Source organism: Coptis chinensis, chromosome 2 (genome assembly GCF_015680905.1).
Source record: "Coptis chinensis isolate HL-2020 chromosome 2, ASM1568090v1, whole genome shotgun sequence".
Taxonomy (NCBI): Eukaryota; Viridiplantae; Streptophyta; class Magnoliopsida; order Ranunculales; family Ranunculaceae; genus Coptis; species Coptis chinensis.
This window is the reverse complement of record NC_141457.1, coordinates 109,374,736-109,391,713: the sequence shown is the minus strand read 5'-3', so window position 1 is coordinate 109,391,713 and position 16,978 is coordinate 109,374,736. Positions and strand designations below refer to the sequence as shown.

The 16,978-nt window shown below is 35.6% G+C and overlaps 1 protein-coding gene across 1 annotated transcript; it reads right to left on the bottom strand.

Moving 5' to 3' along the window:
* Window positions 1–1,830: 1,830 nt before the first annotated feature.
* Window positions 1,831–15,928, bottom strand: LOC147520432 (5'-3' exoribonuclease 3-like). The gene is made up of 23 exons (XM_086591940.1): window positions 15,525–15,928; window positions 15,292–15,394; window positions 15,118–15,194; window positions 14,837–15,028; window positions 14,594–14,713; window positions 14,349–14,411; window positions 13,600–13,746; window positions 13,320–13,484; window positions 13,164–13,241; window positions 12,923–13,009; window positions 11,420–11,791; window positions 10,940–11,035; window positions 10,158–10,253; window positions 8,617–8,687; window positions 7,820–7,948; window positions 7,648–7,724; window positions 7,527–7,567; window positions 7,353–7,427; window positions 6,069–6,226; window positions 5,615–5,719; window positions 5,456–5,531; window positions 3,457–3,536; window positions 1,831–2,736 (listed from the first exon to the last, which is right to left on the bottom strand). Exons 1-23 carry the CDS (start codon window positions 15,726–15,728, stop codon window positions 2,064–2,066), a joined length of 3,285 nt encoding a protein of 1,094 aa, XP_086448066.1. The 5' UTR covers window positions 15,729–15,928; the 3' UTR covers window positions 1,831–2,063.
* Between the last annotated feature and the right edge of the window lie 1,050 nt (window positions 15,929–16,978).

Here is a 16,978-nt window from a genome sequence, read left to right as displayed (position 1 = left end):
AAGAAATTTTTTATGAATTAAGAGTGTCCACGTGGCATATACATGTCTCAAAAATGCACCACCTAGAAAAGAAAACGTACACATAAAATGTACTCTGCTTAATATAGAGAAGGTGATATATAGATATATTGATATTGATAAGCCCGATTCATGTTATAAATCATATAATAGCTGATTATAATGTTGTCTAATTCAAACATGATCAAATTGGGTGGGTAAGGAATAAGAGTAAAAAGATGTCTGAACTTAAAACTTCGTTTGAATTTGAATTGGGCTGCCTTTTGGAATGAATGCAGTGCGTCTGTCTCTATTTTCATTGTAAATTCACTTTAACCAGTTGGTGAACCGGCTTTAGGATTGTGGAAATGTGTCTAAAGTTAGTACTTTTTAATCCATCCCCACTTACGCTTGTAACTAGATAAGTCGGCATTAATTCAGTGCTTCAGCGAGTCCAAATTTGAAATGGCTCAAAACAGGGTTTTGGATCCATGAATGAAGCTGGTGAAGCACTTCCATCGCACTGTTCGCTATCGTTGACAAAATGAATCCAAATTCCAAACACAAGTACTAGACTAAACAGCTGGCTACAGGTTACTGAAACTCTGAAAGGAACTCACTTGATTAAAAACAGAATTACCCAATTTAAAAGCCAGCCGCATTTGAGATTGGGTCCACAACACCAAAGAAACTTGCCTCAACTTCGACGCGGATTCCCTTTAAGGAAGTACCATCTCAGAATATTCTTCCCTATCTTTTACTCTCTCTCTGTCATTCGTCATGGCACACGTGTGATCCAAAAGAATCTAATAACATACATAATTATTATTTTATTATTTTATTATTTATAGATTTAAAAAAAACACTTCCAAAATTTAGAAAGAGTTCCTACCGAGTTTATATCATCCACTCATAACTGAACTGAATCAGAGATCTTGCCGAAACAGGATTCAAACTAAAAAAAAATAAAACTTGCCTACCCCACTAGCTAGTGCATGAGCAACAAAATTAGCACCTCTACAGGTAAAATGAAAAGTACACCGTCCAACAGTGAAGTAAAATGATACATGATTATGCCTCGGACTAGAAGGCATTCTTTTTTTTTGCGATAATTATTAGGAGGCATTCTCATTCTATTATCAGCACTTCTGCAGGTGTCTTGTACCCTGACTTAATTCTAGGTATCAACAAGCTGTGCAGGATAACTTCGTTTCCAGCAAAAAACGAAAAAACAACAAACCGTGCGGGAAGCCACTACCTATTGCTAGCTATATTAACATACAAGTACCATCGTTTTCCATCTCTAAAAACAAATCTTCAATTATTTCAGTTATAGTACATCAAACTTGAAATAGAACACATTCTGGTTCTGGATATATTATTTAGATACTGGGTGGGGTGGGGTGCTACTGAGAAGATAGATACATAAATCTAACTCATAGCAATAGCTCATAATAATCTTTCCCTGCCAATGACGAAACACTCTACATTGCTCAGGAACCATTAGCTTTTATGTTTTGTTATTTTCATCTTGTTACATTAACTGTAATCAAACTCAATCATTTCTCCAACTGAAAGTTACGATGTTGTTATGTCAGTTTCTAACACCACTTCTCGAAAATTCCAAAGACATTTTTCAATGCTCCTGTTTTAAATCAATCATAATTTAAAAGTATGTTTCTCGATAAAATTGGTTAACCTCATTGAGGATTTGTATTATAAAGCAGTATGCCACTTTTAACAATTGCATCTGGCTCAACTCAAAACATTCCAGCAAATTATGAGAACGTAGATGGGCTACAAACCGAGTGGAAACTCAAAAACAATAATATCTGAACACCAAAGAATATAATATTTCATGCACTTTGCTCTTTCCATTTTATTAAAAACATTTGCAAAGCTGCATTTTGGTAAACAATACAACAGATCATAAACAACATGGGAGTCGGTAATATGGCGGGAAGGTGAGGAATAAACGTATAGTTGAAAATGAAAACAGAAAAAAAGGGGCTATGGTACAACATTTCTATTACCAGGTAACTATATAGGCCACTACAAAGAATAAATTAATAGGGACCGTACCTAGGTTGAGGATGTGGTCTTCTACTTGCTCCTCTGTTTAATGCAGAGTATTGATTGCTCAATTGCTGAGGGCGACTGTAGCCTTGGCTTACACCCCTCTGATTTGTAACAGGTACCCATCTGCCGGCCAACTGATTATGACTACTAACTCCATATGGTCGGTTTTCGTTACCATTATATCCACCCCTTGGGGGTATATGTGCTCCAGGTGCTATGGGTGGTGGCACCACAACTCTAGGAGGATAATAGAGGCCACCATTCTGAACTGAACCTGGGCTATAGCCATGCATGCGTTGATCTCTAGTGTCAGTTGCTGGCATGTTGTTCCTTCCGTACCGTGGTTGGGAGGATCTTCCATATGAATGATGAGGGGATGACAATACACCCTGCTGATCATACCCAGGATCTGATGGGTGGAGGATAGTGCTTGTATGGGAAAAATAGTCCGCTCTCGGAGGAACAGGCCTAATATATTGCTGATTGTGATGTCTACCATTTGGGTGAGAGGAAGCAACATACAGACCCGCAGGATAAGATGGGCCCACATCCATGTGGTCAATACCAATACGATCATTCCTTGACTGTAAGCTGTTGATCACAAGTCTATGTGCTGCTTCTCCAAGCTGTCGACCAGAAATGGTTCCAGGAGGATTCTGCCTAAGATGAGAGGGAATAAATCAGAAGAAAGAAATTTAGGGGAAAATATACTTCTGATCCGTTAAGTGGATCTTTATCAAATTTAATACTTCATGAAAACTAAGAAAACTGTTTACTTTCAAGCAAGATGATGATCATAGAGCATTCCTTCCCTATGCCAATGATGACATGACTACATGATTTTTGAACCACATACACATTAATCAATGGGACAGGAGCATCTTGATCAAGTCTACAATGTGCCTCAACATTGCAGTTCCCACATTGCAATAATACTTATATGAGGGATAATTCAGATAGTCAATATAGTAATGGATTGTTCCAGTTTGCAATGTCTAGCCGAATGCATTCCATTTTTATTTTCTTTTCTTTTTTTACTTTTTTTTGCTTAGTTTGCAATTTTGAATGCATAGTTGCATGCCCACAGATCTATGTAGAACAAAAGTCATATCAAGATTTTTTAGGATCATATTACTTAGAAAAGCACCCCTATTCAAAATACAGGTGAAATGGAAAGTCGAAATATTGTTTGTTCTAGATACTTAAAAGAGTTTTTTTTTTTATTTATCGGATACTTAAGAGATAGCTGCCTTGGTCTCTTGGATATGTAAGAGATTTAAAATCCGAAATTTTATTTTCTATTAATCGATAACAATTTATTTTCTATAAAATAGAGGTCTCGACAATGAAACATAGTAAATAAATTCAATAGATCATTACCTTCCATTTTCCCAAGGCTTTTTCCCACTGTCTTCATGCCATAATACAGGAGGGGGCTTCAAATCACCTACTGTAACAATCTGCAACCATGAATTGTAGAACAAAAAGGATCTGTTAAAAATTCATTTGAAATTCAAGGTGGTTGTTATCAACTAAACACCCTTAATTAAAATAACATGTAGGTACATTGAGGGACATAAAGAGCTAAGTAACAAAATCATTCAATAAATCAAACCAAATAGAATCATAAGTAGCTTTAATGTTTGTTGGTGCTGATTATATAAATGTTTGTTAAATAAAACGAATTTAAAACAATTAGAATCAGAAGTGCCTTTGTTATCATGTTCGTTTGTGCTGATTACGTAAAAGTTTGTTAAATAGAATGAATATTAGCATACCCTATGGTCTAGAGACAGAAGGTCCTTTCATGAATTCTACGAAAAGCTTGACAACTTTTTTGTTCATATGGACAACATGACCGGGTGATTGGTCTTTCATCCTTTCCAAGACTTTTTGGGGAGAGAGATTGCTTGTTCTCTCATTAAAAGCTATAACTTCGAAGATAAACTATAGAAAAAAGAAAGGCATTTGGTCCGATCAGTCATTTCTTGTGCTATCCCTGATTTTGAGGGAAAATAATCATCCTAGAAATCAAAGTCCACTTTGGTTCGATCTTACAAGTACTTTGAAACTTAAATAATCTTAGTCATGTAAATGGAATGGAAGCACTTTCGGGGTGAAACAAGTCGACTTGCAAAAATATTTATTGGCAATTAAAGAGTTCGAAATCATTAAAATAGATAAAAGGACAAAGGAAGTGCCGAATGATGATGCTCTAATTCAATTCGAGAGGTCCACAAATATATAAATTCTTGGCTATAAGATAATCTAGTCTTAAATAGCACTAGGGAGATGTGATGCCTCATAACCCTTTATCCAAACAGATAATCTGGGTATCTTCCCCTAAACCTACCCCGGAGGTGAGGACTACTAAAGTCATTTTGGCAAGTCCTGATTCACATGGAGACCCCAACCTCCAGAGTTTTTGTTTTTGAAAAGTACATTTCAGAAATACAAGAATGGGAATGCTACATTGCGCAACATAATGGATATCAGAAGATTAGATGAATCACTTTTGGGATTTCATGTTGTTGAGACAAGCATTAGCCGAATCATGAAAAAGGGCACAAGGTGGGCACATCAAGAAGCATTGAGGTTTGTAGTCCACAAACAAAGTGTGAAAACAACAGAAATTTTTGACAAAAATTAAAAAATAAATAAGATAAAGAACAGACATGTGTAGCTAGAGGGAAAAAACAAATCATTGAACATGTTATCTAGATGGGGAGTACAATACTTTAGTTGTCTACGTATGCACTGCAAAGCTAATGGGTGGTCGGACACTTAAATACATTTATGCATGAGAACTAGATTAAAGTATTACTCAACCAAAATATAGGCAAAAAGAAAAAGAAAAAGGAAAAATATCATCACTAATACTAATACTAATACGGGTCAAATGCATGGCTACATCAAAGAGAAGTCACAGCCAACATACTTATATTGGATGTAATTTATAGAGCAAAGATTGTCATGTATGCTATGTAGTAGGCAATAAGGCAAGGCGACACTAGGCGCGAGCCTAGGGTGTCTTAGTCAAGAGGCGCTTGATGTACGCTCTGCCTAGCGAATGGGCCTAGTTGAGCCTTTGACTGCATAGAATGTATGCATATATGTGGGATCTTTAAGGTTGTTTGATCCTTAATTACTGCTCATCCTTTTGAGGTAAGGATATATTTCCTTTTCTGCAGAGATCTGTGAGTGTGTGTGTGTGTGTGTGTGTGTGTGTGGGTTACGTAAAAAGTCAACTAATTGAATCAAGAGAACCGAGCGCTGTAACTACATATAGTACACTGCGAGCATAAATCCAAGGCATCTAAGTTCTGATTGCAAATAACGCCAGATGCAACCGACAGATGATGAGAGAATTTTAGAATACCTTCTCAGGGAATATAACCCCTGCTGGAGGTCTAGTGATATGTTTATGTACATCAGGAAGTCTGTAAATAGCACATCTGGAAAACAGAAAAGGAAACAGTAAGTAATAAGTTACAGATAAAGCCAGTGACTGAATGCACACATTAACTTAAAAGCTTACAGGACTTGGTTGTTCAAAATATCCTCCATTCGCATAACAGGAGAGCGGAACATAGGAGGGCAAGCATCTCCGCTACAAACAGATAGATATCCATTCATCCCACCACTGCATGAAGGCTCAAAACAAATATTCTCCTTTCAATACTTCCTTTGTTGTAACTTGTAAACACAAATTAAGTAAATATGAGGTTAAAGCACTATTTTGAAGATAAGGATCACTGCTAGAGTCCCCGTGTAACCTTTTTCCAGCATTTTATATGACTGTTATGAGGCTTGAAGAATTTCCCGTACAAACTAATAATTCTCTCCATGTTGGGACTAATCAACAATACACAGGAAAACTCAATTACAATGAACAGAGTTCATTTGATTGCGAAAGTTGATGAGTGCAATTGTGTTTCTAGTCTAAAAAAATTGGATATACTGATCATAATAGTTAAATCCATGATACAAACCTAGCCTTTGGGTCAAGTCTCTCTTCAGTTTCAATCCGTTCTTTGTCTGATAAGTCTTTACACTTGTCATAAAGAGAGAATATATATGGGGAGAGAGGGTGAGACACTGACACAAAGAGCATGTCAAACATCATACTATTTCTTCGTGCTTCGTCCTCCTACAACAAAAGAGAGGTAAATGATTATTTTCTTTAAAGTAATCGATCTTCTTCCATGAAGTTTGAAGTCGTTTGTATAAATAATTCGTGCTCAAGATTACAAGGCGTAGAGGCTTGAAGTAGGTATTAACACTTCAAAAGAAATTAATTTACTACAAAATAAATCACAGACAAACATTTACAATAGACATAATTAAAACTTAATACCCGGGGGTTCAATAAAATAAAGCTGCAAATATTTGAACTTTGGACAACAATTTACACATGTCTAGAATGTTTTAAGCAACGGTCTATACTACTTATTACGGAGGCTGGCATAAGCTGTAACAGTGGATTCAATTCCAGATTACTCTTTCGTCATTCCAATGATAGCCCCAGCAATCACATCAAAGTATAAATACGTTATCTCATAGAGCATTAGAACGGTATGATGGCCAATTTTAAATATAAAAGTTTCTAATGCAGAGACGGTGAACCATAACGCAGGCTAAGATCAGAAACTAGTTTAGCCCATTTGTTTCAAGGACTGACTGCCAATCTTTTAGCCCCACAACCATGCACAAACCTACACGTGTATGACTCTTTTGCAAAATGGGCCAAAGCAAAGCAAACTAAACTGAAAAAAGATAACAAAAAGAAAGGAAAAAAAAAAAAAAAAAAGAAGAACAAATTAGTCATTTAATCTTTGAGAGTGAGACCTTTCAATCTTGCATGCATCTATGACCTTCGAGTCCAGTCATTTTTTAAAACACATCAGTTAATCTTAAATGGAAATGATTCTCACAGTTACAAGACCATGCAGAAGTGACATCTTCACACTGACCAATATAATCAGAGATATTAAAGTGTGGTAAAGTGAATCCAATTTAATATAAATGGGTTTTTTTTACCATGAAGTCAGATGAAGATTTTGGTGAAATGCTCTAGAAAGAGTTGTTTGTTTATGACGATATTTAGCCCAAGGTGATCTTCATGACGGGAGTGACAAGGTGTCATCTGATTTTATTTTATCAGTAGTAAACTCAAGTAATATACCAACAAGGTGCCATCTGATTCTAACTACAACCACAAACCTTTGTAAGTGTGTCTGCATAGTGTGTCCATTGCGATTAAATAAATGTCTTACCGTCAAAGTATGTTCGACTTTTTCGATTTCAGCAAGAAGTCGGCCTTCATCAATAAAAGGTAATTTCGCAATACCCTTCAGATAAAGAAAAGAACAATATTTAACAAAGTTATTAGTCTGTACCTGCACATCTCCATATTCATAAACAAAATCTTAACAAAGAGAAAAATAAACCTGCCAAGCAAACCGCTTCCCGTTCATGTCCACTTCAAAATCTGAATAAAAAAATGGGGGGAAAAGTAAACATCTTGTACAAAAAACATTTCAAGGAATTGAATCAAATAACTAAGCATACCAATTGGATAGAAGTCAATAATAGGTGAGTTTGGGTCACTCATCAATTTTCTATAATGTGTGGGAAGTGCATGTGAACTGCAAAAAGGACAAAATAAAAATAAATGAGAAAGAAGCCAATCAATACTTCAATAGGAGAAAATGAAAAAAATAAACCACACAACAATTACAACCTTGCAGCTGGAAATACTCCCATCAACTGATTAAATGGTTTGAAAGGGGCACCTAAATCAAATTCTATTTCTAACTGATCAAGACCCTTCAGATCAGAAGCAAAAGGAGCATAGTGATAGGGATAAAACCTGCATGAAAGAACTGAAACAGTAATGAGAATAATAACAAAACCAGGAGGGAGGGACGAAAGGATTCAAACACTTAAAAAGTAATATACAAACAAATGAAGGTTCTTATCAGATTAAGAAAAAAAAAAACGGGAGTTAAATTTCGAGGAAATCGAAGCACATAAAGAATGTCTAGAGCTCAGAACCGCTAAAAACCAAAAACCAGCCTATCAGACCATCTTTGAGAAGAGGTGACCAGAATGATAATACACCATTTGTTTTTCCCTTACTGCATTATGCGCATCATCCATATGTTGGCATTTGATTTACATAGGATTCACCAGATATGATTAACATAGTATTCATCAGCGAAAAAAATTATGTCTCTACATTATCGAGGCATAATGTGCACTCCAGAAAAGCATAATCCCAAAACCCCAATATGAACATCACATAATCCAGTCAAGTACATCAGTGAAAAACTTCATCCAAAGACATAATTTGAAGTTTCTTTTAGATATAGGGTTACATTTAAAAATTTATAATGGTTCCAAAAGTTCAATCATATTCTATTCTAATGCTCGACATTAATAAATAATCAACTTGTAAATCTAGGGGGTGATCATGAGAATAAGCATCATGGGACATGGACAAAAGTACATCAAATTGTTTTTCAGAATGATACATACCACCGCCAAGAGCAAACCCCTTCATAATAGTAGTGCATAACCCAGCATAGGCCCTCTGTGTATCTCAAAACCTGCCATAAGAGTCGAAAAAGTTTCTGATAACATTGTACAATCCAAATTGGAAGAGGAAAAACATTATCACTGAACAAGTACAGTACAAGTGTACATCTAACAACAGTAACAAGCAGACCTAAAGATGACCCACTTCAACAAAAATAAATTTATATTAAAAATCTATGAACGAGTCACTAAAATAAAACCAATATGAACATGTCTTCTTAATTTTAAGAAAATTATTTTGTGTTATTTATAATTTACTATTATAAATTACAATTATTAAGAAAAGATAATGGCAACATAATTGTAATTTACAGTTGACATTTTATATAATGGGAAGGGATCCATATACAACACTTTTTATACAACAGTTTATATAATAGCCTATATCTCACTCTACAAATTTACTTACGACTTGATTTTTTGTGGATGTCATTTTTCCATCATGGATGACAACCCTGCAAAAAATGGGCTAATTTGGAAATTTCTAAAGATGCCAAAAGAAGGTTGCAAAATTTTAAATCTTGACCGTTAAAAAAAAATCAACATTTTCAAATCAACTTTTGAAAGGGGTAGAGATTTCGAAATGAACTCAAATTTTGTGGATTCTTTATAGTGATAAGATCATACCCGCAAAGTATTAACCCTTAGTTCAACTTAGAAAAGGGTGTTGTATAAATTGTTATACAAAAAGTGTTGTATATGGATCCCTCCCCATTATATAATTAGACAAATAATTCTAAATTTCACATCCCATTTTTCCCAATCATCATTATTTATTTATTTGCATGAAAAACTTCAATAAAATTTCAATTTTTACATGAAGTAAAACATCTGCAAAACAAGTGCAATGCTTAATACTCATCGTAAATATCAAAACTTTGCATAGATTATATATCAACAAAGAAGTAATTTAATATAATAATCCAATATTGCATGATATATTCCAATTAATCAACAAGTAAAAGTTTTGAAGAGATAGAAAAAACGAACCAACATTAGCAGTACGATCATTAACAGGAACAATAGGAATAGATTTCCAATTAACATGATTCTTCGATTCATAGTAAAATTACTTTAAATCATCTTAATATACGAACGAGTCACAAAATAAACCAGTATGAACATGTCTGCTTAATTTTAAGAAAATCATTTGTGCTTATTTATTGCCTCTTTATTTTTTTGGAGTAAACATAATTGTAGGTTCATACCAAATTAAAGTGTCTTTCCTAAAACTTGCAGAATCATAACATGATGTATTGAAGCCTAAAAAAGTTGGGGGCCACACATGACATTTGTAACTTGTTCTACTTTTTATAATTGAGGTTTCACGTGTAATAAAATGGTTCTGAAACTTACAATGCAGTCACATTAAATAAATCAAGGAGGGAACTTTCCAGCTTATCAAATACAATATGTGGTAGCAAGAGTTACATTAAAATGACACATAATTACTACATCTACTTCAGTTTAATCTAACTTACAACGTCTTTACGTATTTTTTCGAGTTCATCAGGTGTCTTTGCAGAAAACTTTTCTTCGTAATACCTTTCTTTCCATCCTGCCTCTCCCAGCTTGACCTGATAAGCATCAACGTTAGTTAAGAGGTCATATGTATAACCAAAAAAGAAATAGGTATATACCTAAAACTTATAGCATAAGCAGCAGTAAAGTATCATTCTATTACTATAAAACGTAAAAGTTTACTTGTCTGTGTTCGCTGTACTTGTCTGTGTGTGTGTGCGCACGCATGGGATGGGATCTATGTAGAAATGGTTTTCTACAAAGGTCTGTAAAAATGGCCCGTTGGTGAACTTACTAAATGAACTAAGTGCAGGTTTTCGGTGGACATGATCTCACCAATTTAGAGATCTCCTCACAAACTATGATGTCAAAGGGCGTGGCGTGGCAGCAGTTAGGATACGGCTTTAGCACCTTTGCCTTAGACCATACCTAACCTTGCCAAAGGAGGATGTGCATTGGACAAGTTTGGAAACTTCAGTATTTGAGAACTACTGTCAAAGTAAACAGACTTCTTGGAACAATGATCTCCATGGCGGGGAGATCATATACACACTGTGATCCATCTTCTAGGCAACCCTTGTGTGTGTGTGTGTGTGTGTGTGTGTGTGTGTGTGTGTGTGTGTTAAGTTATACAGAGAGAGAGAGAGAGAGAGTCAGCAAAATATTTACAATTTGGGAATCTGATAAAATAAGAGGCAACTATCCGATTGAAATGCAAGAGAAGCAGAAAAGAGAGATCAACCTTATCTTCCTCCACATTGCCTGAGTTAAATACGTCAGACTTTTCACGTAGTAGCTCCTTCAGCTTGTACTTTAACTCTTCTTTGTTTTCTTCTACCTAGCAACCAAAAATTATCATAAAATCAATCTTCATGTAACACGGGCTTTAAACATACATAATTCCAATGCAGTTATTTTTTTTTTTTTATTAGTATTTTTTTAACATGCATAGCATAGAACAAAGCACTGTATCATCAAAGTTTCGACCCCCAATATTCAGGATATGTCATTGATATTTCAATCTGCGTTGTAAGATATTGCGATATTTTGTGACATTTGTTCTAAGACGAATATATGTATGTATTCATGGAAGTTAAACTTCACAAGAAGTACTGATTAATAAACATAATGCTAAATTAACATTACCAACCCTGAAGTTTAGTTTATGATTTTTATCAATGTACTATTCCAAACCAAAACATAAAAAGATACTGTATCGTACTTCTGATTCAAGGCTATTTTCAGCCTCAACGATGGCAGCACCAACTGTTGCCCCTGAAGAATAGCGTGCAACTTTCTTGGCCCGCATATGAGTTTCTTTTCTGTTGGGCGGAGCAGAGGTCTTGCTTTTGATGTCAAGAACTGAGAGACCTGCACTTGCTTGTCTGAGGTCACTTTCTCTTCTACCAGAGATTTCTTTTTCCGATCTATAACCAGAGCCTGCTTGTTGATACGGAGAAGGTCCAGGAGCGGAAGCAAGACGAGAGCCTTGATAGCGAGTGACTGGGACTAGAGACTCGGGTTTGAGTTGAGGTTCTGCGTCGTCTCCTCTTCTTGTTTGTGCCTTTTCACGTTTGATCCGTTCTGCCTGCCGCTGAAGAAAAATCAAAGCATTTAAAATTTAGGTCAACTTTTGGACTATTGGTTTGCATTGCAAATAGTTTTCCACTGCATTAGGTTCTCCATGCAGACAAAATCTCTTGTTTTTGTTTAACTTAAGAAGATAGATGCATATCGGATATCATTCTACCCACTACCATAACATATGCATACTCTTGGAATTTCTGGTAAACTGCATGCTTACTTTGATAAAGAACACATGCTTTGGAAAATATCACACACACAATCAACGGAAGAACTAGACAGTTATTTCAACACTACAAAGAATGAATCTGTACCACAAAAGAAGAAATTATAGCTTCCTATAAGAAATGGACACAAGCTCAGCAGATGATAGGCCTATTAATGTGATAAAATCTAGCATTAAGACAAAGGCAAGCTCATAGTAAGCACTGTACGCTATGACAATGCCTTTTAAAATGTTTCCTCAGTAAAAAACATCTATCACCTCTCTGAACAAATACTTATTCACCATTTTGTTCTTTATTACCATGTAACACGTACCAACCCAAAAACAATATAATAAATGGTAGTTACAGTGAGTAGTTGCTATTGTCAGCACTCAGTACAAAAGCATTCCATCAAAACCAAGTATGAACCTAGCCTAACTTGAGAAGACATCCACAGCATCTATACCATAAGACTCTTTGGAATTCAATCAAATATGATGTCCTACCATAGCAAATTTCTAAATAGATTTAATCTTTAATCGGTCATGGGGCACCAAAAAAAATAATTTAGCAAGGCATGGTCTGCTGAATTTAAACATCATGATGACCAGTACCAATTTATAACTCTCTACTCTACAACATAATATACATACACATATATTGAATGATAACAAATAAGCATCCGTTTACAGATAACGCCTTTTATCTATGTAACATGGACACACCATATTTCAAAAATAATCTGCGTCAGATAAGTGTGTCCGTGTCGGACATGTATAGGACACATTGTATGTGATATACCTCAATTTTTTATATTTCACCATGTCAGACACTTTGTATCCATGTCAATGTAACTTAGCCTTTTATAAAGTGTCAAACTCTTAAAAGAATATTCTCAAGGGTGCACTAGTTTTATTTCCAACTGCAGAACTAACCTGATGTAATCGAGCTCTCTTCTGAAAGATTCTATCTTCGTAAGATCCCACCGCCTGAATAAAGTGCTCAACTGTACTCAAATTTGGCTAAGAAAAACAAAGAAAAACAACATCATAATGGGAAAACTGATCCAAACAGGAACTTGAACCCTGCAAGTGTGAATGCTATCTGTTTTACTAAAGTAACTATTTTTTTTGGCAGCCAAAACGCCAATCTGAACTTGTGATCAACATTAAGTACCTTGCTCGCATCCGTTAAATAACCACACATTGATGTGAACTCCTTCTTATATACAGCCATTAGCAAGTTAATAGCACCCTGATAGCAAGAACAAACCATAATTAAACATGTTCACTAGTGATTAAACCAACTGGTCATAAGGGCGAACAAACCTACCTCACGAATTTCCAGTGTGGGCATGTGTGGCAGAAAATCATTCCCAACAAAGAAACACATGAAGATGAAGTCGTCCACAATGCGCTCAAAATCAATCTCAAAAGGAGGGTTTGGAATTCTAAATTCATACTCCAAGTATTCTCGAAGAGTCCAGATATTAAGAAACTGCATAAATCAATGTTTTAGGGAGGATGGCCAGGAAAGAGTTGCCACATGCAATATGTAGGCAAGAATTACCATCCTAGGAAGACTTCTGAGCCAGGCAGGAAGTGAAATTAACCTGATAAGGCTTCTTAGCCACAACATCACCTTCGCCTTTCTCATCGAATTCACCAGACTTTCTCTTTGCCTTTCCTTCACAATTTGCTGCTAAATGGCCCATCTGACCGCATAGAAAGCATTTGTCTTGTTGTGCAGTGAAAACAACCTGGAAAGTGAAAATCAAAATTTTAGCAGGTTAGGAAGGGAAAAAATCATAACAATGTCATAACAAAGGAGTGTTTACATTTTATCAGGTTCAACGTAACCCTCCAACTGGAAATTTCACGTGAAAGACAAGTATTAAACAAACAACTATCCTTGTTAAAAACATATTATTACTATCATACTATGGATCAAGGTAGGATGAATATTGATTGGCATACACTTTGAGCACTGTATCTTGACTCATAAACTTCCTTAGTGTCTTTCATAAGGTTTTGGAGGTGGAAAAAGATTGTATGTATGTCTTATGATCATTTTGTGTTGGTTATTTACTTTAATTTAGGCTTCTTTAGTACGTCATCCCCGACCCACTTCTCTTTGTAATTACCGATTTTCGAGTAATAAACTTTACCACCTTTTTTTATCGGTCTCCGATTAATAAACTTTACTACCCTTAGTAGGTCATCCCAGACCCACGTTTGGCTTTTTCATTTGTTAATTTTGTTTCTAATTTATAGATGGAGCTTCTTATGCTCACACAAGCCTCAATCAAAATTTGGTTTATAGAATTTTGAAAACTCTTTCTAGAGAATAAAGGCATCTGACCTCTCTCAGAATTGAGAAATGCACTTCGTGAGTAGCCAGAGCTAACATAATCAAATCTGCATCCTGCAGTACAGAACAACGAATAGCAAATAGTAAGTACCTAAATAAAGAAAAGGAATAAGCTAATATGAAATAATAAAAGATTCATAACAGATAAAGCTCAGGTAACTTTGCCAAGACAACTAAAAAGTAATTAAAGGACGCGCTTTACATTTTATAAATATAAAACGAAAGTAAGCACATACCAAACCATACAGGCAATGCCGTGTATTTGGATCATAACCAGGTAGATTCCTTTGAAGACGGATATATGACATAACTTTGTGTTCCCCCTCACCAGGAACATTTGCGTCAGAAAGGATAACCTTCAAGGAGAAGCAAATGAAAATAAAATATTAGAGTAACCTTTATTAAATAAATGCACCAAACTCTAACAAGGAACCTGAAATCTTGGGAGGAAAACAAAAATAAATGCAAAGTAGAAAGACCTTAATGGATCTCCAACCAGGGTCATAGTTAAGTCTGAGATGAACGTAGTACTGTAGAGCAGTTGACAAAACGGCCATGAACTCAGTTCCAGGAGTGATAACATTAGAATCACAAACTTGTGAGTCCTTTTTTCGAGGAAGCTTTCTGCCTTCCTCCTCAAACTCCTGCCGCAACCGTTCCTCTTCAGCTGTCTAATGCAGAAAAATAGCAGTAATCAAGATAGACACCGCACCAAGGTACACAAGGTACAAGAACAAGATAAAGACAACAATGCACCCACCGCATCTGCTGCATCTTTAGCCGCTCTAAAACGCCTCGAGCGTTGCTGATTCATTTTAGCCCTTGGAGCAACACCATCTACAAACAATTAAACAAATAATCAATATATATATATATATGATTTGATGATTTGAAAAATTGCTGAAAAGTAAATGAGTAAAAAGATTACACTTACCAATAGCCATGTATAGGAGTTTCCGGGGCCTCACCATGACAAAAAGTCTGTCAATGTAATCAAACATACACTGGAACACCTCGTCAAACGAAGTTGGCGAAGGCTGACAAAAATCAAAACAAAACCAGCTTTTAAAAAAAAAACGAATAAACTAAATCTAAAATCTCGAATCAATTTCAACCACATTACAACAATTGAAAACAAAAATAGTAAAACAAAAAAAAAATACTTACGCGGTCTTCAGGGTGAAAACAAGGATGAATAATACCATTCATATCGAGATAAAGATTATCATATTCCAATTTATTAGGATTAGGTTTACTCGTGTCCACTGGAATTGATGTCCCGTCAATTTCAACTGATTCTTCTTCGATGACGTCAACAACTACCATTGGGTACTTCTCTGCTAACCATCTATAAAACGCTGGTACTCCCATAATGTTTTATTCTTCTTCTGATCTCTCTATCCACTTCAGCTGCGCCTTCGTTTTTCTTTTTATTTGTTAATGAGAGCGGGATTTGTTTCGATGGGGGTCTGGATTCTGGAATATTAGGAAGAATAAAAAAACGCACGTTGGGAAACTAGGGCTTTGGCGGTTTCGTATTTGGCTTAGAGAGATGTGAATCGGGCTTTGGCGGTTTGGGACTTGTGGATTATGGTGATGCATTTGGACCTGGGATTTGGACTTTCTTTTATTAGACTAATGGGCTGGAATTTGTGTTCTGTTTAAGCTACTGCTATGCAAGTAATTTCATCGTGTGGTAATTTTCACGCGGTCCCGGGAAAATTACTTTTATTCGGTGACAGCTGTTACTTTCCGAGGCAGTATGGTAACTCTTATGCTAAGGTGGGTTTGGTGATTTAATTGGGGACATAGTTCGTGATTCCGAACGAAATTCCGGAATTCCGCTTGGAATTTCGGTTTTTCAAAAAATCGGAATTCCGAATATAGTGTTGAAATAATTGAAATTCCGAAATAATTCGAAGTTCCAAATGTAATAGGGTCGAAATTTACTAGATTTCAGTTTTTGGATTTACCGGAATTCCGAGAATTCTGAAATCCCGAACTATGATTGGGGACTCATCAAATTGTATTGGGCAACCCAAAAAAATAGGGTTTTTTAGACATACCCCCCCATTTATAATTGGGAATTAGACATACCCCTCCCACTCTAATCTTCTTTAGACATGTCCCCCCATTTTAACACCTTCATTCCGGTCAACAAGATTTGACTGTTAGTCTATTTTCTTCCGGAAAAAAAAAAACAAAAAACACTATTACAACAACTGCCAGTGCCACGTGGATTTATCTTAATCATGGATCGCTATGGCTTTACGAATTAAAACTTGGGTATACCGTATACCCGTTGAGTAGGTTTATGCTTGTTTAGTAGTAGACTAGTAGTACATACATAATGACTTTATTTTAACGGAAAGCAAGTACTTTTGATTCCATCATGTATCCAAAAGCAAATTACTTATGAAATAGTCAAATACCACATTAAAACATGGGGCCCCTTAAAAGATTCATAATAACATGTGACCATTCAATAAATACCATCATAAAACTCCCAAAAAGTATCCAAACAAAATCGTAAGTCATGCATTTCTTCAAATTAATCACAGTATAATAAAAGTCCTAAACACATCAGAATGATCAGATAGACTGATTTCTATATGACTGTC